This window comes from Emydura macquarii, unplaced genomic scaffold, assembly GCF_026122565.2.
Source record: "Emydura macquarii macquarii isolate MOO-44397 ecotype Brisbane River unplaced genomic scaffold, CSIRO-AGI_Emac_v2 contig_318, whole genome shotgun sequence".
Lineage (NCBI taxonomy): Eukaryota > Metazoa > Chordata > Testudines > Chelidae > Emydura > Emydura macquarii.
Genome location: NW_027130455.1, coordinates 12,393,006 through 12,419,968, shown reverse-complemented (window position 1 = coordinate 12,419,968; position 26,963 = coordinate 12,393,006). Strand labels below are relative to the sequence as shown.

At 45.0% G+C, this 26,963-nt stretch overlaps 1 protein-coding gene across 5 annotated transcripts in view; it reads right to left on the bottom strand.

The window, feature by feature from the left end:
* ME3 (malic enzyme 3) overlaps nucleotides 1-16,540 on the bottom strand; it is a 168,881-nt gene extending 152,341 nt beyond the window's left edge. For 4 of the 5 annotated variants that reach the window (XM_067568656.1, XM_067568676.1, XM_067568667.1 and 1 more), the window contains exon 1: nucleotides 15,982-16,540. In XM_067568656.1, the coding sequence (XP_067424757.1) occupies nucleotides 15,982-16,170 (189 nt within the window). In that variant the 5' untranslated portion in view covers nucleotides 16,171-16,540. Of the gene's footprint in view, nucleotides 1-15,538; nucleotides 15,637-15,981 lie in introns of those variants that run through there. The other variant, XM_067568683.1, reaches the window with a different exon arrangement.
* Between the last annotated feature and the right edge of the window lie 10,423 nt (nucleotides 16,541-26,963).

The following is a 26,963-nucleotide window of genomic DNA, read 5'->3' as shown; positions in this document are numbered from 1 at the left end:
GGTATTGTTAAGGGCGGTCTAGAGTTCTCCCATAATCTTTCCTTGGCTTTTTAAGAGATACTGGAGAAAAGTTAGTAGCAAATACTGTGGAAAAAAAATCTGAGTACAGTTCTCAGCAGGCCGTAGGGCTACGTTCAGTAATGAAAAGGAAATACTTTACAGGAAATACTTACATTCATAGGGAGATGGGTAGGATTAGGTGGATGAAGTTAAGGGATGAGGCACTACAAAGTAGTTTTGTGCCAATGTTTTTTTGGCTGTGGCGGATGGGGCAGCATGGGCATGCACATGAAGCATCAGTGAGAGTCAGTCACCAGTGCCAAACTCCATTTTCACCTGCTGAGATTTCAGCTGAAATAATGAAGCTGCAAATTTGGATAAATATTCCTGTTTCTACCACAATTCAGTGACGAAGCAAGACTGGGAGTTTCACACTGCACTCCTCGTAGTTCACACCCAGAGCCAGCAACGACCCACCTCAGACTGTGCAGCAACTTTTACTCAGAGGGAGCCTGAAGTCCACTGAAGTCAATGGAAAGATGCCCAGTGGAGCAATCCATGCTGCCTTGTGGCAGGCCGGTGCGCCCTATTAAAAAGTTTGGGGAGCTCTCTGTGCTGTAGCAAACAATAAAATTGCACCAGACTGTGATCGCTCACAGCGATGAAGCAGTAGAAGTTCTGGCAATGGCATGTGAAATGAATGGCATCTCACACACCATCTTCTGACACACATTGCGGCTACAGTAGATGACAGCAGAGGGCAACTGAGGTGACCTCCCACACCCATTGAGCATCTGTGCTACATTCACGTATGCCAGTGGAGAGAGAGGCAAGTCTCATGACTCCTCCGTATATATGCACTGGAGACCCTTCGAAAAGAGAGGACGAATGAGTCCCACGACGCCTTCGAGCCGTGGAGTTTGCATTCAAATGTGATTTTGCTGACAGGTGTTTATTAAAAAAATCCTGTGTAAACAGGCAATTCATTAGTGATGATACTGTGGCAGATGCAGCAGAGTACGAGCTATTCCGAGTAAGGTCTGCATTCATTTATGATTAGAATGTTTTCCTGACTCCTGAGGATGGTGTAATCTGGTTTATTGTCGCTTTTGCGCCAGTTTCACCTATCAATCAAGCCATGCCCTCCCTTAGAGGGTGGGGAAGGGTGAGGAACCTCTATTAGTGTAATACTTGTTTACAGAATCAGAGATTTACTGGAACATTGCAAGTACCAACTCCAGCACATAGGCAAGACTGACCTTCCTGCCAACCCCACCCAGTTCAGAACAATAACAAACATTACAACAATTTAACAGTAAGATAAAGGTACAGCACCATCTACTGGTGGAGGTGCAGTCTTCACAAATCATTACATGATTATTAATAAATCGTGTTTATTACAGTAAAGCCCAAGGGCCAGCCAAGTATGGGGCTCCATTGTGCTAGGCACTGTCCAACCACAGAGTAGGAGATGGTCCCAGCCACAAGAGCTTATGGTCTAAATAAACAAGACAGACACAGGGTGGGAGAAGGGGCCTGACACACAAGCAGGATGGAGGGGATGAAACAGAAATTGAAGGATGGATGAGGGGCACAGGGCGGCGAGGAGGACAGTACGAAGGGCAGGTGTTGCGTGGAGCTGAGATGACGAGACTGAAGACATTCTCTTTTCTTCCCAATCTTCCCTAGATGAGAATCCTTTTGAATTCTAAACAAGGTCTCACTGCCCTGACTCAAAAGGTTCAACCTGTAGCAATTGGTCATTCTCTCAGCCATGTTTTTAAAAGGACCTTATTTTAGCAATCCCAATCAACGTGAAATAGGATTTCTTGGCAGATGGTATCTAGGCCTTCACAGTATTCAGGTCCTTAGTGCGTCCACACAGAATTTCCTTGGTTTGGTGAATGTTACAGCAAGACCCTGAATGTTCCTTTGCAACAGATTCTTTCCTGTGGTTTGTCTCTGCAGCAATGGTAAACATCGGGCCTTATTTTCAGAAACAGCAGTTTGTACCTGCAATTAGTTATGGGCATAAATGACAGCATGAGCACACTAATTACCTAAATGCTTCCACAGGTCAAGAGTTTGACATGTGTGGTACATTCTCTCATTTGCACTGCAAATTGCAAACAAAATTGGCCGTTGCAACTCTGCACCCTGGATATTGGAGGTCAGGGTGAGGCACTTAAAAACAAAACAATGAAACAGTGCCCTAGGCGAAGTGGAGTGTTATTTGCCTAAGACTGAGCCATGCCAGTAATTAAAGGCATTGACATGTATCGAATGCTGCAGAACATAATGCTGTTTTATTGGAAATATCTGTAATACCTCCCTCGCAAGCCTTGTTACGCAACATAATAAAAACTTAACTGCATGTTTTACAAGTCTGAATACAGTTTATCTGTTTGGATAAGGGAGATATAGGCTCGTCAATTCATATCACATGGAGAAAAACTCCTGTGGCCATGTTGCCGATCACTAACAGCATATTTATTGTTAGCTCACCCTTGTTTCACACATAGAACGGGTCAAAATGTACAGTCAGTATGGGCTGAAGTGAAAAATGTTACCCATAGAACGTAAAAACAGTGCTGAGATAACTGTGCTAGGAGTGGCGCCTTAGCACTGCATCACATTTGGATTTCTCAAAGAATATACTGTACCACCGGCTGATGCCGCATGCTATGGGAATAAAATCCATGGTAAGTAGTGCCTTTAATCCATCCATCAGCAACACTGAAAAGAGGAAAAACCCTCTGAGACAGCACTTCCCTCTGTCTCCTATTTCATACTATGCGTTATTTTATCCTATATGAAGTGTGCCCAGTGCTGTGCAAAACAAACAACAAGATGGTTGCTGTCTTGGAGAAGTTACAATCCAAAACTATTTGCAGTCTGGTTAGAGGATAAACATTCCAGGTTAGGGACTATGTCCTCTTAGTCTATATTTTGTACTAACCTCAGCACTCTGTCAATGCTTAAAAAGATAATACATCATAAAGCAATTGCACTTGATAGGATAAAAAAGTTAAGTGCAGCAAATAAAACTAAAGTGTGTGTGTGTATGGGGGAGCGGGGGGGGGGGGGGGGAGGGGGGCGGTTGGCAGAATGTCTGTCTCTCTCACACTCCTATCTCATTTGGGGTCTAAATTTAGTATCTGGCAGCTTTCAAAGTACAGAAGGCTTTGCCCTCTCAAACATTCTTAACGAAAAGAAGTTACATTGGGACAACACCACGCAGGCCAAGCAGCCAAGATTTAAAAACGAAGATAGACATCCCCCCAAAAGTCAGGGTTACAATGGAAAGTGGCCACCTTATCTTCCCTGTTGAAGAACATTAACAACCAAGAACAGATAAGTTTGCTGTTGTGCTAGCTAAGCTTTCTATTGATGTAAGCCGCTCATGGAATGAGAGAGAGAGCGCCTTACTAGTAGGAAATGTTTACCGTCCCCAAAGCCTTACGGCTTGTCTGACCTGTTTCTTTTCATGGCTGTTCTCAAATTAAGCTCCTCCAAAAAGATACAGCGGTCTGAATAGGGAGTAAGAGTTTTAATAATAGCTCCAATAAGACATAATTGGGAATGGATGGGAGGACAGAGTAGCAGTCAATAAAAGCTTCCATTTTTCAGCCTGACTTACCGCCTAGGTTTTGCCTGTATAATATTCCTGGCTTCAAAATCCTCAGCTTAGTTAGAATAATCATTTGTCTTTTAGCTCACTGCTCCTTCTACACTGAATAGAGATAGCACAATCTGTAATCCTGCATCATCTCTAATCACAGCTGCTTAGCCAAGGTTTCTCTTGCCCAGGGCACCACACAGCACTCAATGAGCCAGTGAGGCATTGAAAAGCTGGATTTCAGCTGTGTGCCATTTTTCCAGAGACTGCAGCTGCACCAGTGCTACTCATGGTATAAGCACCTACGGAGATAGGGCACCTGCATTTTTCATTCTGTTCTATTCAGCACTGTTCTAACGCACTGGGCACTGAACCTGCACACGGCACAGTGCTGAAAAGGCCTGAGTCCTACCTGCACTAGTCATTACATTGTAGCTAGCGCTAGTGCACCTGAAGAATGGGTAACATCTTCTAGCACAGAAAAGGTCGACAAGGTGCAAGTGGAAGAATTTACTGGTCTCAAGGCAAAAATGCCTTCCTTCGATCAAACCAGTTGTAATGGATTAGGGCCCAGAATGGTGAATTCCTTCCACAACTGATCACTAGGACTCACTTGTAGGAACCAGAGCAAGGAAAAATATACCACTAAAGCTCAGGAGGACACTAGGTGTTATATATAGGCAAGCGTGTCATCTTTTCCCCTTGGTAACCATGGAAGTAACAGTCTATTTGACATACAGGTGTGTTGTTACAGTCCAAGGGCTATATCCTGGTCCTGCTGAAATCAGTTGGACTTTTGCCATTGTCTTCAATGAAATCAGGCTTTAGCCCTAAGATTTGGTCCTGTCTCTTTAAACATGCTGTACTTAACTCCTCCTGACCACAATCCTGGATATTGAGGAGTCTGTATGCTCCTGGATATAAGAATAATCAATATTTTATAAAATGGCAAAAATTCTGCCCTTGGACGCACGTGTGTCTCCCACTGACATCAAGGTGCCTTGGGCAGAATTTAGGCTTACATCCATGCACCTCAGCGAGCACAGATTCATTGCTTAAATCAGTGGTTCTCAACCTTTCAGGACTACTGTGCCCCTTTCAGGAGTCTGATTTGTCTTGTGTACCCCCAAGTTTCACCTCGTTTATAAACTACTTGCTTACAAAAACAAACATAAAAATACAAAAGTGTCATGGCACATTATTACTGAACAATTGTTTACTTTATCATTTTTACCATAATAATAAAATAAATCAATTGAAATATAAATATTGTACTTACATTTCAGTGCATTGTATAGAGAGCAATATAAACAAGACATTGTCTGTATGAAATTTTACTTTGTACTGACTTCACTAGTGCTTTTTATTTAGCCTGTTGTAAAACTAGGCAAATATCTAGAGGAGTTGATGTACCCCCTGGAAGACCTCTGCGTATCCCCAGCAGCATTTGTACCCCTGATTGAGAACCACTGGCTTAAATAACACCAATGTCACCCATCCCAAAACAAGTGGAAACTACAGTCAGTTGCATTTGTTGCAACACAAGACAACTAATTTACAAGTTTGGCTTGCCCTAGGTATTTCAAAGGTAAACTAAACATTTTAGATTAATGATGTTTAGTCTTCTGCAGATGCCACAACTACAGATTTTGGGAGATTACTTTTAAGTGGGTCTTTGAAAATCCCCCCTTTATTTTGTTAAAGAAAACACTATTCAGACTTGGAGTTTAAGAAATGCTGTACAGTCTTAGTAATTTTGCCCTAGTTTGTTCCAAAACAGGAACAAATTAGTATCACCATGAAATTCATGCTGATATTAAAAAAAAAAAAAGAAAGAAAAAAGAAGAAGAAGAATTTACATAATTTGATCACATCAGCAAATGAAAGAAAAGCAGAAGCAAAACTGCGCATAAAGTAATTAAAGATATCAGGATAAGGGTCAAGTTTAATGTCCAAAGTTGTCTTATTTATGGTTTGTAAACTCATCTCACATATCTAAATCCATCTGCCTTAAGATCAGTAAATCAAAGTCCAAAAGAAATCTAACAGATATCCTCTCATCTCAACATAATATTAAATAGTTATGGAAAAACAAGGGCAGAGAAGGCAGGAAACAGAAACAAATGGGAAAATAAGTTCACTTCATTTTCTATAAAATTAAACTTTTTACTGAAGACTGCTATACACACACCAAGAGCTAGAGTCAGCCCTGGCATAGCTGACTGAGCCTGACCTGAAGAGGGAAAACTTTCCTTAAAGAAAACCTGCAAGGGAAGGGGGAGGGAGCAGGGGAGGAGAGGGGGAAAAAGCATAAGAAGTTGCCAAAACTACTGAACCTTTGTAATTTATGGGTTTTCATTGTTATAGTGTAACTTGCTTTCTAATCTGAGATTTAAATTTAAATTCCAGAGATGGTTTTGGCCTGAGATACAATTCTTGTTCATTATTATTGTTCCAATTTTTCTGTGCGTCTGAATGTAGTGCATGTGAAAGTTGCCCAATGGATACCCCTAACACCTCTATTCTTATTTATCTGCAAAGGGCGAAGAGTCACCAAGCGGTTAGCTGTCCCCAGACGTGGGACAACACAAGCAATGGTGCTGCTAGCACACCCACGCTGGCCTGTCAGAATGAGTAAGGCCTAGTCTATGCCTAAAAGTTTTGCCACTACAGGAGGGTTTTGCCTGCATAGCTAGTGATGACACAACTTATAACAACAAAAATGTGCTTTTGCTGGTGTAGCTCATACTAACTCATCAAGCGAAATAAGTATCTCGGCCAAAGCACTTTTTTTTTGGCTATAGATGTTTCTGTGCTACTAGAAGCCTTCATGTTAGTTAAGGGTGGGATTTTATGAAGTATCTGACACAGCTAAGCTAGCAACGGCTTCTAGTGTAGTCCGGGCTTAAGCCCTTATATAAGGAGACCACCTTTAGGGTGAACATGCAGGTCTCCCTCTGACCATTCAGTTCAGTCCAAGTTACAATTCCTTATTGCTAGGGCATGTTAGATTCCAACGCCTTGTATATACTGGACATTTGCCCTGACTACAGCCACTGTTGCTAGCCAGGCACTTGAACCGCTGCACATAAGCAAACCCCTTGTGTAGGCAAGTCAGACTGCTGTTCACACTTTGAAATGAGGGTAAGCTGCACCAGTTGACTCCATTCAAATAATATTGGTATAGAGAGCTGCTGAACGCTTGCCAACAAAACCTCACCCTCTACCACCTGACTGAAGAGTGCATGAGCATTAGATTTCCTAAGATTCATAGCATCTGTGGATTGAGAATCAAACGCAAAATACAGCACAATCCTCCAGGACTGCAGAGCTTTGCATGAAGGGTCCCTGCAGCCACAAGTGCATTTTATCCCATTTTCCTGTGCATGCCAGTAACAAAATGCTAGAACTGTGCCTCTTTAACCAGGCTGCCGAGCAAGTATTTGGGGACAGTATGTCCACATGTTATTGAAACGTTGACCTTGCTTCCTGCTGCACTAGGACGTGTGCCAGCACATAGAGAGCATCTTCTGGGCTTTGTTCACAGCACCAAAAGACTTCTGAGAATGGATCTGGAACACATCAGAATAAACGCAGGCCTGTGAAGCAAAGTCTGGATGTAGATAAACTTCTCTGATGTCCCTGAGTGGGGGTGGGGAATGGAAAGGGGGGGTGTTGGCTCACGCGTTTGTCCCGAGGCATTGCTATATTAATATTCACACCTGTCACTGAGCATAACCTGGCTTCCTTCACCATTAAAGAACTTCCAGTTAGGATGCAGACAGTTAAAAGGAATGAAAACATCCTTCAGGCTAGACTGCGGCAGACCCTGCACAGGTGTGTTGGCGTGGGGGAGAGAATAAGGCACAAGACTATTCCCATCCCTGTGTGCAGAAACTAATCTCAGTCCTTACGCCCAGAGTGCATGCAACTCAGCTCACCAGCTGCACGAGCCTTCCTCCAGAGAGACCCCAGGGCAGGGCCACAGCCCTGCCTCCTCCTCTGCACCAGCCACTAGGCTGGAGGAGCACACACGGCACCCTCCCAAAGATTGCAGCGGAGTTCCTCTGACCCATGCTCCGGCATTCACTGTGGTTAGTCAGGCACTATGCCCCCGGGAGTCCATACTGGGGCAATGGGCCCCTCCCCTGCCACCAACTCAGTGCCAGATTTCACCATGCTGCGATCAGCACCATTCTCCCTTCCACACAGCCAACGCGTCTGTACGGCTTGACACCAGCAACAGACAGCAGGAGTGTCCTAATCATTGTGATGGACACTAGATGGAGAGGCAGCCTCTCAAACCATCAGGTCCCAAGGCATTTAGGGCTTCAGCAAGACAGCATAACCCAACATTTTATATTTCACCCAGAAGTAAAGATGGGGCCAGGGCAGATCTCAGAACACCAGCATTATACCCTCCTCAAGCCAGCCCAAGTAGAGAACACTGCAGAGATCAAGCCTGCAAGGGACTATGGGATAGGTAAATGACACAAGTCCTATAGGCAGGAAAATCTGTACCCTCCTAGTGTGCCTTACATACACAGAAGAGGTACCACAAACGACTGCCAAGTCAAAGGACGGAAGCACTTGCAAGCCAAAGCCAGCTGTGCTTTACGTAAACTGCTTGTTCATCACACGATAAGCAGCATTTTAGACTGCTCTTGCCAGTTGCCTCCCATATTCAATATCCTTGACTCGTCTTCTCTGTTCCAAAGTGCTATGATCTGCCCTTCGCAGAGAATATTTTGGAACCGAAATAGGAGCCTCTCATTGTGTATGCAGGCCCTCGTATAAACAGTCTGAAGCCCAGCAGGCATGTGACAAAGCAGCGCTGGTTCTGGAATGAAAGATCTACCAGGATGTAGGGACTAATCCATCCTTGCTGTAACTCCACTGAAGTCAAATGGAGTTTCGCCCAGAATGAATTTGGCTCATCAGCAAGAGGAGACAAGACATTCCTTTCCATGCCAAATATTAGCAGAGCCTCGTCATGCTACGTGCTCCACTAGCCAGCACTGTGGATTATGAACGTATTAGCTCTAAAACAAACAAAGCTTAAAAAGTACAACCTTCTAGGGAACACAACTGCTTCAGAGATTATCCTAACTGGAACAAACAATCTCCTGCAGGCCTACAAGCTGAGGAATATAGTGATGGAAAAGCAGCCATCTGTTTAGCAGCCAAAGGGGGCTCCTTGAAAATCAAAAGCACAAGCTCAAAATTCCTCCCACCCTACACCTAGACCATCAAATGAATAGAAAGGGTGGAGACTCCTGAGCTCATAGCATGGACACAGACGCCTACTGTGATTTGGTCTTTGCACCCGCCTTTCTAGGTGTTTATACCATGCTCATCAGCTTGATAGCTTGTCACCTCAAAGCTTAACTTTGTCCTACATACACCCATTTTGTTATTCTGGCTAATTTTTGGCTTAACCATTTAAGTGCTGCCTCACCTACTTGTTAGCTCCCACGTAGCTTCATTTGCACCAGGTTGTGTCACTGATTCCCAACCTTCCAGTGGAACATTCGGGATGAGATATCCCAAAGCACTCAACCTAGCTCTGCTCCCAGGGAGTCGATGGAAAGCTTTAAAGAACTCCCTGGCATTCTAATGATGCACTAGAATCCAGTGATACATTCCAACAATGCTGCAGCAGAAACCAGCAGTGAGAGGGTTAATTTCCCTCCCTTTAACTGAGTTCACTCTTATGTACCCAAACTACTCAGTTTGGTTTTGTATAATTCCCCAAGATAGACTGCATGAAAAGTCCAAAAGGGCATCAGGCGTGAGTGAATACAGAAAAAGTATAATAGGTTAGCCAGACATATAGAAGACCTCCTTCTGCCCACTGCATCTGCACTGCAGATCTCAGGAAAGTGTACTGAGTTATCTATTTGAGGGGCTGACAGGAACAATAACGCCAATATTCTACCACCTTTTAAAAAGAGCTGACCTCCAGATCATCATGTCTGTAGTGTTTGCAATGGCAGATCTCCAAAGATAGACACTGATTTGGCTGAAATGCCCACTTTTCAGCCAATACGTAAATAATCCCTAACGTACCAAATGAATAATGCAGAACTGAATGCGGTTTGGTGTAGGGGGAAAAATACAATTAATTTTGGAAGCAGTAACTTAAGTTCTTGAACCTCCACAAATGTGGGGTCCACCAGGGAGTTGTCCGGCTAATGAGTTTATGTGTCTTGCAGCTCAGTGAGCTGGCTCAATGCATTTGCACCTAAGAAGGGACAGCATGTGGATTCAGTATAGCCATGGAAAAACTGGGGTGAAGAGAACACATTTATCGATCAACGCAGCCGCAAGTGCAATTGATAATAAGCAACAAGAAGAAAATTTACAGATTATCTGAATTGCCACAGTGCAAAAAGGCCCCAGACAAGCAGTAGCTAGCACAAAGAAGAGATTACAGCACCTGACCATATGAAGGCTGTGTATCATGAGACAACTCTTGGGAAGAAAGTAGCAGGAAATGACATATAAAAGACCTCCTTCTGCTCACTGCAATCTGCATCGCAACTCTCAGAAAAGATCCCTTAGGAGGAGGTTCGAAGATCCCCAGAGAACTATCTTCAAGCTCAGCCAGACACAGGTCACACAGGAATGCAGATTCATCTCTAAATCTACACAGCATCCTCTTCTGCATATTCAGCTGATCACTGATAGGGTAACCAATCTGTGTTGGCACTGCATTCTACATCCTTGCCACATGGTCCACGGGATCACACTGAAGATACTACTGAAGTCAGCCAGTTCACTGTGTCTGTGACACAGACCACATGTGCTTCTCTAGGGATAGGCAGGCCTTACACCAAGTGGTACAGGAATTCTGTACCTTTACTAGATTCTGTAGATGTCATATAACCTCTAAAGGGGATCAAGGATAGAAAATGCAGTATATACAACATACTTAATCCATCAGTGAGATAGCTGTTGACCATCCAGGAGGGAAAGGTGGTGTTTATGGCTGCAGTGGCTACAAATCCAGAATCCTTATGTCCTGCCATTTCCTCCCCTAGAGTATTTACCCAATTTACATCCTGAATATAAAGCCTCTGCTCTCTGTTGGCAGAAAGGGCTTTTGAATGTTTAATCAGGAGCTCATCCTTGAGAGGCACCATTGCTGTGACTATGGTGTTGATTTTGGTTCGGAGTAGTTGGATTCCTCTTGTGCCCCTCATTCTCTAGGCCATTTTTCTTCACCACCTCTGCTTGTCCCATATCCCTGGGGATTTGGACACTCTCCAAAGATATCTGAAAATAGACTGCTTTTAGACCGCGCACACAGGCCTCTAGCATACTGAAAACGATCATGTCTGTGTATATCTAGTGGGAGCTTCAACTCAGTCATAAGCACAACTACAATGGATCAGATCCATAGTCCATCTAGCCCAGTATCCGGTCTTCTAACAGTGGCCAGTGGCAGGTGCTTCAGAGGGAATGAACAGAACAGGGCAATTACTGAATGATCCATCCCGTGCCATCCAGTCCCAGCTTCTGGCAGTCAGAGGTGTAGGTATATCTGGAGCATGGGTTTGTATCCTTGAACATCTTGGCTAACAGCTATTGATGGACCTATCCTCCATGAACTTATCGAATTCTTTTTGAACCCAGTTATACTTTTGGCCTTCACAACATCCCATGGCAATGAGTTCCACAGGTTGACTGGGTGCTGTGTGAAGAAGTACTTCCTTGTGTTTGTTTTAAATCTGCCATCTATTAATTTCATTGGGTGACCCCTGATTACTGTGTTATGTAAAGGGGTAAATAACACATCCCTATTTCTCCACACCATTCATGATTTTATAAACCTCTATCATATCCTGGTCACGTTTTGGGATGCAATCCAGACCAGTGAGGGGCTGTGTCACTGCTTGCCCTGTAATCCTGAGTGCCTTAAATCAGCCAGGATGCTGGCAGCCCCCAGACAGACATGCCCTGTATGTCTGTGTTTTAAAGCAGTTTGGCTCAAACACTCTGATTCCAGTAGCCTGTTTGTTATGCTTCAGCTACACTCTGGCAAGATGACCCCAACCTCCCCCAGTCCCAAATTTTCCCTGAACTGTGTGTTCTGCAACATCCAGCCCTTTCTTGGACCATTCCGAGGAATAAGAAGATTTGTTTGCTCCTCTAAAGAGATGAAACACATGACTTATCACTTTAATTCAAACAGCTCGTGGAGCGCCTCCGGCCCGAGTGCTCCCAGCCCCAGAGCGCTGGTGATTCACGCTGCACAACAGCACCGGCCTGCCCTGCCTCCAACCTGGCTGGTCTATCCAGGTCAGGCTGGAGCACCTCCCGCCCGAGCGCCCCCAGCTGCCTGCCCGCGCCATGCCACAGCACCGGCCTGCCCCGCCCCCGGGCTGGCCCGTCTGCCCCAGGCCCTGGAGCAAATGGCTATCTGCATCTTCCTAAGCTTTTGAAAATGTTAGCAAATGTGCGTAGACACAACCCGTTATGTGTTTCATGTTCTATGTCTGCCACATTCAAGGACAGGAAATTAAAAGCTGCTATTATAGCACTTTTTAAAAACCCAGTGGCTAATTCCTCTCTCCTCTCCTCCATCTATTTCTGAGGTTTTTCTATCAATTTGAGGGCAGCTACCCATTGTACTGCTTCAGTAGGCCAATGGCGCCCCATGAGAGGATTGCTGAAGCATTTTGAGTGGTTTTGATACAAAAGGGGAGAACAGCAGTATTTGGAGAGCACCGTATGACACAGAAATAAGATTCTGAAAATCCCAGCATCTTGTCTGCAGCTGACTGAGCTTTCAAATGGCTTGGATGGCCGTCCTAACACCATGTTTTCAAAGACCAAGCAGCCAGCCATGTTCTTCTTTGAAAGTGTCCTGATGTTGGGGTGTCTAAAGCCGGCTCCTCAAATCCTCTACAAGAGTACCCAAAAGAGGCAGTTTGCAAAATTCTTTTCCATGTGACTTTCCCCAACATCACATAGGAAGTCTGGGATAGAACTGATAAGAGAATGTGGGTCTCCTGAATTCCAGTCCCCTGCCTTAGCCACAAACCCATCTTTCCATTATGCTTTCTGAAAGATGTTGCAATGTGTCCAACTCAAGCAGGACATACCTGTGCACTTTTAGGTCATAAGGATTTGCAAATTGGAGGTAAATATATGTCATAAGGATTTGAGACCCAGAAAGTTAAAGATATAACCATCACATCCCAAGCTCTAGGCATCCTTGACAAACACTTAGAAATAAAATTCTTGGGCTTTGTGATCTCCCCTGAACATCAGTCAATTCAGCCTATTTTAGACAAAAGGGCAGGCGTGAGTTTCAAGTTTGAAAGGCCCTCCCACAGAGAGCCCAGACAACAGCTCCCTTTATATTAAGCCAATAGAACTCAAGCCTTTACACCGATCACTAAACTAACTTACTCCCCATGTGACTCTAGTACAAAGAGAGAGTCTTTTGGCCAATGGGGTCCTAAGCCATTAATTTATAGGTCAAACTCAACACCTCAAACATCACTGGGAGCTATTAGGCCACCATGGCAGCCAGCACTGCGTGCAGAGCACCAGCATGCTCATTACACAACATGACATTAGAAGGGAGCTGTTGACTTCCACATCAGCTTTTGGATACATTGAAGAGATAGCTTCAGGTAGCGCATGTTGCAGTGATCCAGCCTTCAGGCAAAGATTAGGGGAGTAAGGTGTACATCAGAGAAATGTTGCAACCACATGGCACATATACATGAGAAAAAAAGACCTACCAGGCCATTGCTGCAAGAGCATCTGGAAACTTAACCAGACCCCCTAATTGGTAAATTCACATAAAAAAGGCAGACTCACACCCTCAAATCAAAGGAGCAGCTATGATCCTCTCTTCATAGCATTCCGTGATCACAGATAAATTGGATAAGCTGTCTGGAACATCCCACCTCAAATGAAGATTGTTTAGTAAATAATTATAATACTCTATGCGATGGCCAATAAAGAAATGGAAGCCTGTTCCGAATTTCTCAGAAAGAACAAAGCACATAGCTATTTAAACAGTTTACCAGAGAGCCATATACAGGTGTGTGTAACGCAAGTGGGTCACACACGCACATACACACACCTGTATATGGCTCCCTGGTAAACCACTGACCATACTTGGCAGATCTTCCCTACCTCACAGGGATGTTGGGAGGATAAATAATGCATGAGAGATTGTGATATTATTCTAACAGGACCATATAAGACAGAGTTAGGCAAAAACATGGAACTTGAAACTCGAGTGCACATTGCAACATATTTCACTAGTGACAGAAGCTCTTCTCCTCCTCTCCCTCTGCATGCATCCAAGTGCATTCATTCTTACCGAGAGTCATATGCTCTCACGGAAGAAAGAAAAACCTTCACAACAGTTTTGATTCTTAAGCTTCCAATGGGAGCTTTGCCATTGACTTCAATGGAGTAGGGTCATGTTCTAAAGAAATATAGTATAGAGATGATTTGTACCAGGTGTGTGAACCATTCCAATTTGAAGCAATAATATACTGTATCATATCAAGTGGTTCACTTTTCAAAGGTTAAGGTAATAGTTATTCAGTAATAATTAATATATGTAATCTCAGTAGCAACACCAGGTATTTTATTGTGCATAAAGTACTATTGCAAAAGGCTAGATAACAAGATAGCACTGAAGAAAAAATATCCAAAGTGCTTTAGCACTATCAATTCATCAGTGTTCATGGATAACTGACAATGTTCATAATCTTTTCAGCCTTACACATTTTGCCATAAAGTGATTCAAAATGATGCAGAACTCCAGAACCCTAATGTATAGATAATTTGCAAAATTTGATATGCAGGATTGCTTTGAGTAGTAGTGTTCCTATATGATTTTGCTTCCCCAAATGTATGTATTAAAATAGCATCTGGAGGCCCCAACCCATTGCACTAGGCACTGTACAAATTTTAAAATAAAATATGGTCTCTGCCCCAGATAGCTTACAATCCAAGTACAAGACAAGAGATAACGGGTGGATACAAAAGACAGGAGAAGTATAAAGTAACAGATAATTTTGATCAGTGTAGAAATGTTCACAGCACATCAACTATCTAATCATTGTCAAGTTTATGGTAGCTAAGAGAGCTAAGGTATTTTGAGTAATTAGTAACAATATTAATGTAACAGATTCAGACCCAACCTTCCTAAAACATATACATTTATATTATTCTCAAATTCAATCTAAAATGTGGAGTTGTATGATTCATAGCTAAATTACTCCCAGATCCTATTTTGGATTCATAGAGTCCAAGAGTCTAAGGGTTGGAAGGGACCTCAGAAGGTCATCTAGTCCAACCCCCTGCTCAAAGCAGGACCAACCCCAACTAAATCATGCAAGCAAGGGCTTTATCAAGCCAGGCCTTAAAGACCTCAAGTATTCCCCTTGAGTTCTTCCTGAATAAGGAATGAAGAAAAGGATCCCCTGCTATGAAGTTTGTCTATGTTGCAGTCTCAGCAATACTGAGAATCAAGACTTACTCTTCCACACAGGGAGCACTATTTAGGGCAAAAAACAGACAGCGCTACCAACCTATTCAAGAGAAGCTTAAAAATCAAATAAACCCAAAGCAACCAAACTCAAACTTACTTGTCTGAATGCAAAGAAATAAATGGCTGGTTCTATTTCTAACTACCCAGTCCCGTGAATTGCACTGCAGCACCCTACCTGATAGACATGGTCTTTTTAGGAGCCATCACATTTCCCCCTCCACTAATTTTTGATTAAACGGAGTTCTTTTTGATAATACACACTTGATTGTGTTAACCATGTACCTGGCACAATGGGATCTGAGTGTTACCACAATACACACACACACACAAAAGTGAAACAGGAGACTCTCCAGAATGAAAAGGCAAGTGTCTGCGGTCAATGGCCATACCTGAACAAACCAAAAAGAAGACAGGGAGCCAAGGGTTCTTTAAGGCGATGGGAGGGAAATGTAAAAGCAGGCTGGGGTGTTGTAATTTCTTTCACCCAACCCCTGACCCTAGAGTTCTCCAAGGAGAGATGTACCCTTCCTTGGTTAAAGGCGGATGGTTCTGCGGACAGTTTTAGGCTCCTGCGCTGTACGCACTAGCCACACTTACCACTCAAAGCAGCTGCTCTACAGGCCGGGCTGTGATTGGTTAATGGCAGAGGGAGGGGGCCCGGCGTGCTCAATCGCCAAGACGCCCCTGGCTCTCCGGCCTGCCCCGAGCACTGGCTCCGGAGGAGTTTGGCACACGTGTCCCACAAACCAGCCCGTGGGGCCGCGCTGCAGTGTGGACGCGGGGCAACAGCAGCCCGCCGCGTCCCCCCCGGCCGCCAGGCTGGGGCACGTACCTTGTTGAGATGGGGGTTCCTGGTGATGTCGTAGCCCCTCTTCTTGGACGCCGTGGCCTTGGCGGGGGTGCCCCGGGCTTCCCCCGAGCGGCAGCCCCTGCCCTGGGGGGCGCTCAGGAGAGGCCCCCACTGGCTCGACCCCGCCACCCGCAGCAGGCGGCGCCCGGCTCGGTTGCAAAGCGGCATCATGGTCCCGGCAGCCCGGCTCCACCTAGGCGGTGCACGCCGCGGGCAGAGCGCTCAGCGGAGCAGGTCTCCCCAGGTGCCCGGCTGCCCCGGTGGGGGCGGGGGCATGCAGAGGCGGGGCGCTGCCCTGGACGGGAGGGGGGGGGGGGACTGACTCTCTGCAGAGGGTATGTGCCCGCTGCTGGCTCTCAGGCAGCGCGGGGCTCGGTGCTCATCACCCAGCCAGTGCAGCAGCTCCTGCTCCTGCAGCCACCCGCAAAAGCGAAAGCAAACCCAGGAAGCAGATCGAGTAGCAGCTGCAACCCAGGGACTGGCTGCGGCCGAGCCAGCACCTCCTCCCCGCCGCCCCCCTGGACCAGTCAAGGCGCAGATGCTCGGGCAGAGGGAAAGTGATATGCCGGCCGCCTGCCTCTCCAGGGTCAGTGGGCTGCTCCCCCTGCAGGGTGAGGGGCGGAGGAGGTGGGTCCGGATGGAGAGCAGCCTAGCCAGAGCCGTGCAGCGGGTGAGCTGTAGCTGCTGGGCCCCCACAAACAATCACAGCGGGCTCTGCCCTGCCCGCACAGCTAGCCACCGGAGTCCGAGCCTCCCTCCTCCTCCTCCTCCTCCAATCACCTGGCCAAAGGGGGAGACCCTGGCGTGCAGGACCTAGGTCCCTTTCCGCCCCGCACCGCCCCGGCCAGGGACTGGAGTGATGGAGCCAGCCCCATCCCTTCTCTGCACCCCATGAGCCAGCACTCATAAGCCACGGGGCAGTCCATAAGGCAGCAGCAGAGACCGAGGGGTGCAGAAGGTCATATGCTCTTAAGATAGCAACAAAGTCCCTCCGTCAAAAAAAAAAAAAAAAAAGTCTTTTTCTGTCAGTTCAGCGGTGATGCCTGTGCAGGAGTGTTGTGCTCACTCTCCCTCTCATCAGAGGGTGCTTATGGGATATGGCTGCTGGTGGCACCCTAGACAGTGATTAGGGGGCTGGAGCACAAGACTTATGAGGAGAGGCTGAGGGAACTGGGCTTGTTTAGTCTGCAAAAGAGAACAGTGAGGGGGGATTTGATAGCAGCCTTTAACTACCTGAAAGGGGGTTCCGGGGAGGATGGAGCTAGGCTGTTCTCGGTGGTGGCAGATGACAGAACAAGGAGCAACGGTCTCAAGTTGCAGGGCGGGAGGTCTAGGTTGGACATTAGGAAAAAGTTTTTCACTAGAAGGGTGGTGAAGCACTGGAATGGGTTACCTAGGGAGGTGGTGGAATCTCCATCCTTAGAGGTTTTTAAGCTGAGGCTTGACAAAGCCCTGGCTGGGATGATATAGCTGAGGTTCGTCCTGCTTTGAGCAGGGCGTTGGACTAGATGACCTCCTGAGGTCCCTTCCAACTCTAATATTCTATGATTCTATGATTCTATATTACACCAATCACCTACCCAGCAAAGCAAATAGACAGAGGACAGATAGAGGCTTAGATATTTGGCTACTTTTTGTTCAGGACTCAGGCAAAATACAGTCACCTGCAAAAAACCCAGCACACTTTTTTTTTTTAATATTCTCGTTTAAGAGACATACCTGGTCTGTTGACTATGTGCATACAGAGACTGCACTCAATTTAATAAAGTCACTAGAAGACATAGGTGGTTTAGTGATGCTCTGTCTGTAATAACACCCTGTTAAATGGAAAGATCTGATGACTTTATGCCTGGGTAATGTCTCTTTAAACAAAAGCTACCTAATGATTGTTTTGTTTCTGATATTTACATGGCAAGGATTTGTAAACTTCCTAAATAAATAGCCCAAAAAAAGAAAACCCCAACAACAAAAAAGAAAGCGGCCTATTAAGTATGGCCAAATAAATGTGACGTTGGGGTCACAATTTAAAACTGTCTGCACATCTAGGGAACATCAGTCCATTTCCAAAGCCCTCTCACACAACCTTCAACTATGAACAGGGATGGAGACGAGGACAAAGGACTGCGAGTCAGAAGATTTGGTTTCCAATTCTGGCTCTGCTGCAGACTTCCTATGTGAGCAGGGGCACATCACTAAACCAGCTGTGCCTCAGTTTCCCCCATCTGCAAAATGGGCTAACATTTGTTAATACATAAGAACGGCCAAACTGGGTCCGACCAATGGTCCATCTAGCCCAGTATCCTGGTGCTTCAGAGGGAATGAATAGAACAGGTGATCCATACCATCAGCCATTACTAGCCTCTTGCAAACAGCAATCCCTGCCCATCCTGGCTAATAGCCATTGACGGACCTATCCTCCATGAATTAATCTAGTTCTTTTTTGAACCCTGTTAAAGGCTTGACCATCAAAACATCCTCTGGCAAGGAGTTCCACAAGTTGACTGTGCATTGTGTGAAGAAATACTTCCTTTTGTTCATTTTAAAGCTGCTTCCTATTAGTTTCATTTGGTGACCCCTAGTTCTTATGTTATCAGAAGGAGTAAATAACACTTCCTTATTTACTTTCTCCACACCAGTCATGATTTTATAGACCTCTCGCATATCCCCTCTTAGTTGTCTCTTTTCCAAGCTGAAAAGTCCCAGTCTTATTAATCTCTCCTCATATGGAAGGTTTTCCATACTCCTAATAATTTTTATTACCCTTTTCTGTACTTTTTCTAATTCCAATATATCTTTTTTGAGATGGGATGAGCAGAACTGCATGCACTATTCAAGATGTAAGTGTATCATGGATTTATAAAGAGCCAATATGATATGTTCTGTCTTATTATCTTGTTTATCTTATATTATCTTAATATCTTATTTTCTGTCTTGTTCCCCCAAGGATGTCATGAAGCTTAAAAAGCACCTCCCCAGAAGGGAAAGTATCGCCACTGCTTAGGGCACAGCTGAGGACTTAGGGGACTAGGGTTCAAGTTCCTGCTTCTCAGACCTTTGAGGATCTGGATCTTACCCTTTCTGTAAACTGGGGATAACTTACAGGGCATTGTGAGGCTAAATAAAGTAACGGGGCCATGCCTGAACCTTACGTAGATAGACAGACATCACTCACTTGAAATTTAAAAAAAATAGGTTTAGCTCCCACATCTGCCCAGGAGTCCTGTTCTCAGTTTCAGTATATAACCCCATTTTCCCTGATTTAGACACGTGTCTCTTTCCTGCATTGTTGTGTGAAAGAACCAAAACCAATACAAACAAAAACCACAACCAGGGAACCTGACTAACTCAGCAGAGGAAACCTGGCATTGATTATACACAAAGTGCTTGTCAACTGCACAAAAAATAAATGGAAAAAAATTTAGAAAAAGAATTGGTTTCTCTCCTTACTTTCCTGTGTGTTACTTGTGACAATAGCACAGTGAAACCGTTTCCAGACATTATTGACTGGTGTCTCTTTCATTCACGATGTTTGGAAGATCCTCTGGAACTATGAAGGCAAATGCCACAGAAACGGCTACAAATAAACAAGTCTCAGAGTTTAAAGCAGATCGTTCAACATTCAGCCTTGCCAAATTACAAGATAACATTAGACTTGGCTCCATGCATATATTTTCTCCACTTGCTCTAATAAGCTGGTGTATAAAAAAGAAACGTGTAATTACAGAGTTTGTGCTGTAAAGTATGTGCTGACACTCTCAGCTCCAGTTCAGCATGGATGTTATTATTCCCACGGCTGAGATACCAAAAAGAATACTTTGCATTCCCATAGTGACCTCCCCATCACAGATCAGCACACTTTACAAATATTTGTGAGGCCCCACATTAGCCTCACAACACTCCTGTAAGGTAGGGAAGTACTGTCATTCTCATTTTACAGATGGGAAACTAAGGCACAGAGGGACTAAGAAACTTGCCCAAGGTGACACTGGCAGCCTGTAGCAGAGCAGGGAATAGAAACTGGGTCTCTCATATCCCCGGCTGGCATCCTAACCACTGGGTCATCCTTCTTCTCTTTAAGGGTAACATTTTCAAATCTGGGTAAGGTGCCCAACTATGGCTTGTGGTGCTAACATTTGAAAAATTTGACTAAACTGACCACCATGGTGACATGAGAGGTCTGTGGCAGAGCCAGGGAGAGAACCCACATGTCCTGACTCCAAAGCCTGTACTTCAACCACAAGATCAGCCTTCTTTGGTGCATCACAAAAATAGCCCAATCGTATATCTACGTTTCCCAGGTGGGAGGTGTCGTCAGAGATCCTTCATCAGTTTTGCCTTCATGTACATTCTCTCCTCCCTCAAGCCTTCCCTTGGGCTTACTCAAAGTCCCTCACTGATGCTTTGAGCATGCACCATGCTCTGAGCAATGTCTTGCCTAGATGATCGGAAAGCCTTGTATTTATTCTCCTCCTACGTTATTTATTGGGTGTCATCATTATGTCTGACATTGTACAAAATATATAGAAGAAGATAGCATCCCTGCAGGTCCCACACATTACACTGGATAGCCAAATGAAATTTCAGTCTCAGAATAGCACCACTCGCTCTCTCAGTCTTTCTCTGAATGGGGGGATTAACATTCATGCAAGTTGCAGAAAATGTGTGTTTTAAGAAGGGATTTGAAGGAAAAGGGGATGGCCATTTGGTAGGTGGAGGGAGTTTGAAGCGTACAAGGCAGCATAAAAGAAGCACAAAGACAAGAGTGGGAGAAGGATCCAAAAGGCACAGGTAGGTGTGAGGCTGAGGAAGAGTGTGAGCAGTGAGAGTGGAAGGGGGAGGAAATGAGAGAAGAAATGTAAGTAGAGGCAGAGTTGTGCAGAGCTTTGAAGGGGAGGGTCAGAAGTCCTGATATGAACACAAGAGGTAACTACTTGTGGGGATTCCAAGAAGGGATAAGGCAGTGAAATGGTCTTTTCTGTTCTAAAGAGGTTCTTAGACCACAGTCATCACAGTAATATCTGAGTGCCTTCCCATAGTGCATTAAGCAACGTGACTAACACATGTCAGGTGTGTTCTCTCTCATCCTCTCCCCAGGGGGAGAAGCGTGTGCAGTGAAGTGTTTTGTTTTGCCATTTTTTTTTCATCCAGGTTGTTGTGTATTTATGTTAGGGAAGGAAAGGTCAAAGAAATGTGCCCTGCAGATGGAGCAGAAGGTGGTGAGGTCTGTGAGGTCCATAGTTCCTGGGGTAGCTCATTCCACAGTCTTGAGCCGGTTCTGTCTCACACACAGATCGGCTTTACCCTTCAGGGCGAGAGTGCCATTGTGCCAGAGGAGCAAAGCTCCGAACCGTGGTGTTTGTCCCAGCGCTTTAGGTGGTCTTTTAGACATCTTGGGCCCAGGCCCCGGAGTGCCTTCAAGGGAATGGGACCTTGAACTCCATTTGTTGTAGAATGGGAAGCCAGTGTGGTGGGTGAAGGATTGGTCTGATTGGCTCTGAGTTGCTAAGGAGACACGCTGCAGAATTCTGTACTAGCTGGAATTCTGTACTACTCCTGGGTGCTGATGGCTTCATGCCCTTGTATCTCGCATTGCTGTAGCCCAGCCAAGAGGTGACAAAAGCGTGAACAGCTGAGACCAGGTCATCTGCTGCCAGGATGGGGTGGAATCTCTTAGCTACCTGGAGATGATAGAAAGCTTTGTTCAGGGATGCTACTATATGAGAACTCAACATCAATGAGTGTCAAGGGCCTGCCTGCAGCAGAGCCAGTGTCCTGTCAATCTAATGAGCACAGCTGGCCCTGACAGAAGCTGTCTGGTTGACTGTGGAACCTGATTGACTACAGGGATCAGCAGGCTGATACTTGAGCTCAGTAGCCGCAGCAGTCTAACAGCTGCTTAGGGCACTCCTTGCCTGCAACTATGCTTGGTCCTGTCTCTAGCTCTTCTCATTCTCCAGGCCCAGCCCCCAGCTCCATCCTGGCTTCTGACTCCTGGCCCCAAGCCCCTGGTTATGCTTCCTGACTGTCACTCTGGGTAACTCTTTGATTTTGGCTTCTAACTCCTGGTTCTGACCTTTGACTTTGCTCCAGGATCCGCCCATCTGGATTCAGTTCCAACTGGGTGACTGAACTCTTGCTCCAACCATTAGACAAGACTGCCCATGACACAGTTGCTGACCATAAGGAATCCAAGGACTCCTAGACTATTACAGAGTGAATTGACCAGTTGTGGGTGCACCTTCAACCAATGAAGACTGCACCCGAGCTGCAAAAGCTTCAAAATACTTTCCTCTGCCCACCAGCATCACCACTATCTTGCTTGGGTTCTGGCTCAGCTTCAGCCAGCTGCTCTTCATCTAAGAGCTGATCACATGCAAGCACAGGGTCATCTTGGCAGTGATGATGCGATCACATGTGGTGCAGGATAGGTAGCGCTGTTTCTCGTCTGCATATTACTGACATATGAGTCCATGCTGTCTGATCAGTTCACCTAGTTGCTGCATATGGATGCTCAAAAGGACCAGAGAGAGAACTGATCCTTGTGGAGCTCCGCAAGTGAGGTGATTAGTGGTGGAGGTGCAGGTTCCCACATCCACTGACAGGAGCAGGTTATTCATCAGCACCACTAAAGCAATTTCAGTTCCATTCCCTGGCCTGAATCCAGATTGTGCTGGTTCTAGAATGCCAGCTTCAATTAGGTGAGTTTGTAATTGGCCTTTGGCTAGCTTCTCTATGAACCTGCTTCTCAGGTTTGATACTGGGCAGTAGCTGGCTAACCAATGAATCCAGGGTGGGTTTCTTTAGTGTTAGCTGGACTATTGCCTGTTTGAAAAAATCTATGCAAGGATTGAGAGAAGATCATTTTAATGGCAATAGTGAAGGGAGAGAGGTGAGATGCAGAGAGGAAGTCATGGTAAGTCAAGATGAGAGGAGACTAAACCACAGAAAACTAGCCAGCAAGATTGTCTGTCGACAATTGTAGAGCACATACATTGTATCTAAGTGCGTCCCAAATCAATTAGTTCTGCATGGCACCATAAAGGTGGACAGGCTTTGAATTAGTTTTATCTCCTCTGCAAGCTCATTTTGCAGCTGAATCCCTTCAGATGAGGACACCTTTTCTCCAGCTCTCCTTTGCTTTCTCCTTGGCTTTGCAAGTTGCATGGTCCCAGAGGAGCTGCTTAAGTGGATGGAGAGCTAATTGCTAATGTAGCTGGCTCCTGACCTGCTGACCAAGGCCTTGAACTGTCAATGGAAACAGACTGGGAGCTACTGGCAGGATAAGAGTACGTGTGTGATGTGATCACAGAGACCTGGCCCATTGACAAGGTGGGTTGCTACATTCTGCACGAGTGGGAGGCTCTACATGGCTTTCACTTTTAGGCCCAGGTATGGTGTATTGCAGTAGTCCAGATCCGAGGTATGAGTACATGGATCATTGTGGTAAGATCATCATCTGGGAGCAAAGGGCAGTTTCCCAGTTCTCTGAAAGTGGAAGAAGGCATTTTTGCCACTAATGTTACTTTGTTGCTTAGCAATGAGTCAAACAAGACCCTGAGGCTTCACATCACACTGACGAATTGGGGAATGTCTTAGAGAATCCAGACAGGATCTTTCTACCTAATCTTTTTTGCAACTGCATCACATTGCTGTCTGATATTCAGTTTGTCATCCACTATTATCCCCCAGATCCTTTTCAGCAGTACTTCCGCCTAGACAGTTATTCCCCATTTTGTAGCTATTTAATTTTTTTCTTTACAAGTGTAGTAATTTGCATTTGTCTTTCTTGAATTTCATCTTCTTGATTTCAGACCAGTTTTCCAATTTGTCAGTCATTTTGAATTGTAATCCTGCCCTCCAAAGTGCTTGCAACCCCTCCCATCTTGGTGTATTCTGCAAATTTTAGACGCATACTCTCCACTCCATTATCCAAATCATTAATGACAATATTCAATAGTACCATCTCCAGGACAGTTCCTCCTTGACCCCACTAGATATGTCCTCCTAGTTTGAAAAAATGTACTCAGAGTAGTTATCAATGGTTCATTGTCAATCAGTTGTGTACCCACTTTATATTAATTTTAATCTAGACCACATTTTCCATTGAATTGCACCCTTTCTATGTCATAGGATAACAGTGCTGGATAAAATCCCTTTTGACTCCACTCACACTAAGCTAAGATATCAAGTCACTGCCCTGTATGTGGTGGAAGTCTAATTGGGATGTCATTTAAAAGTGAACTGGACAAATAACTGGAGAAAATACTGCAGGGAACACTCCGACATTGGCGAACGGATGGACTAGATGATCTAACTCTGTCTGCCAGGGTGGGTGTTACGGAAGTACAAAGCATTAAGTAATAACTAGAGCTGGTTGAAACTTTTTTGGGAAAAAAAATTCGGACAAATTTTTTTTTTGACCAAAAACAAACTCAATTTAAAAAAAAAATTAAGTGTTTTACTGAAAATAGTTTTTGCAAAACAACATTTGTCCAGGTTTGGTTATTTGTTAAAATACCAATTAAAAACCTGCTGTAAATAATTTTCACCCTACATTTCCTGGGAACAATAATGACCATCCTTTGACCAGCTCGAGCAAGGACATCCTTTACTGGCTGTTTTTCAGACTATTGCTCAGGCTGTTTGGAATCACTCAGCTGTAGGAAACACTGAAGAGATGGTGCCTTTCGTGTTGGGGGCAGGGCAGGAAATTCTTGGCTTTTATAGCTACAAACCATGTAGGGGAGCCTCCTCCTAATCCTCCCAACGTGCTTCTCCTTTGTGCTCCGAGACACATTGCCTCATCCTGCATCAAGAGTAAGACAATTGGGCAACTGTTAAAGGCAAAATGCAGAAGTCCAAAATGAACAGAGCAGCTGCCACAGGAAGAGAGCTGCTGATAATGAAGGGCAAATTTGCTCTGTGTTTGTTTGACAGGAGGCGGGAGAGTTGGGGGGAAGGAAAGAAATACTAGGGGGGTATTTACCACCTCGTGATTTATGAGACTGGATAGATCTACAGATCAATAGGACATTGTTGGCTCCCAGCCAGATCCTGCAAGGTGCTGAGAACCCTCACCTCTTATTAAGTCAGTGGGAAATGGGGATTCAGCACTTCTTAGAACTGGGCCCTACTTTTGTATTTGCAGCAAATTCATTACTCTGCTTCCTGATGTACTTGGAGGTGCACTTTCAGGAGCAGAGAGTTTGTCCTCCTTATAAATGAATCCAGCCTCAGCAGCGGGGGATGGACGAGATGACCTCTTGAGATCCCTTCCAGCCCTACGTTTATATGATGCCACACGTGTGAGAAGTTTGCTTTCTCATTATGTGCACGCAATGTGAAAACACATGAACTCAAGCCCATTGGATCTGACTATGTTAACGACAGGGCTCAACAGCCTCCCTAAAAATAAACCAACCACTACCCCAACCCATCCTTTCATACATGATCAAACAGCTGTGCCTCACCATGTGCCCTGAATATCAAGCAATTCCGTCTCTGGTGGAGCTGCTAGGGAATTGAATTCTAGACTGGAGACTACTGATAGCTTCCAACTCAAGAGAACACACTGCCATTGACCCCAGACTGTAGGATGTTAGCTTGAGTTTCTACTGAACCAGTAGCATGAGACTGGAGGAGAGTGTGCTTTATAAACCAGACAGTATCTAAACCATAAAGAGGTCAAGATCAGGACTTTGAAGTGCATCCTTTCTGTCTAGCCCATGTCCATCAAAGTATCCGAATTCTTGACAAAATTATAGAAATCCATATGAGCGCTCAACAACTCGTCTTCCGTTTTCTCTTCTCTGTCCAAGAGCAGGTAGGAGGAAGAGGAGTATCAAGTTAGTGCCTAGAACCGCCCCATTGAGCTAGGCACTATACAAACACATGAAGAGCTTAGTGTTTAAATATACAAGACAGATATGGGTGGGAGGAGAAACAGAGGCACAGAGAAGTGAAGGGACTTGTCCATAATTACACTGCAGGTCAACTGCAGAGCTGGGAACAGAACCCAGGTCTCCTAGGTCATAGTCCAATGTCCTAGTCATTAAATTATGAAATGAAAAAGAAGTACTGTGTTCGGGAGAGGCTGGTTTCTGAATAGTCTTCAGGAGTGGCTGCACGAAGAGTGGATTACGGAGTGACTGTTGAGACCCTTGTGACTACTAACTTACACATGCACGTTTGACAATATTGTTATCTTGGTCTCCTGCTCTACCCCACCACCATTTGTTGCATATTGTTAAAATCCTAGCTAGTGAGCTTTCTGGAGCAGGGAGCCTCTATGCATTACATGTTTGTACAATGCCTATTGCAATGGCGCCATGATTTCTGATCAAGGTCCTTATGTACTACCACAATGGAAATCATCATCATCATCATCATAATGATTAATAGTCAAAATTGCAATAATCCAATCTGGAGCTGGCAGAGGACAGAAAATCGTTGTGAGGTCTCCATTCAAAAGATTGTGACAGCCTCATCAGGGAGAAGATGAATAAAGCACTTTTGGGTACTGCTGCTATATAGAATAGATGCATGTATGTAAAGGAAATTATGGGCTCAGTGCGGGAATTTCTGAGTGAGGTTCTAGGGCTATTTTATGCAGGAGGTCAGACTAGTGATCACAATGGTCCCTTCTGGTCTTAAAATCTATGAATCTGTAGCATGTTCCCCAGCACTCCTGAGAAAGAGTTAAGTATTATCATTCCCACGTTAAAGAGGAGGGGAGACAGAGAGCTTAAGTGATTTGTCCAAGGTCACACAGTGAGACAGTGACAGAGCCAGGAATAGAATAGAATCCATAGGTTCTGACTCTTGATCCTCTGCTTATCTCCCCCTAAACTCCCTTTGCCACAATTTACTTCATGGACTTCGTCACGAGCATGTTATTATTTTAGAGGCAATGGACATAGCCATTAGCTAGACAAAAACCATCTGTAGCTGTGCAGTGAATTGCC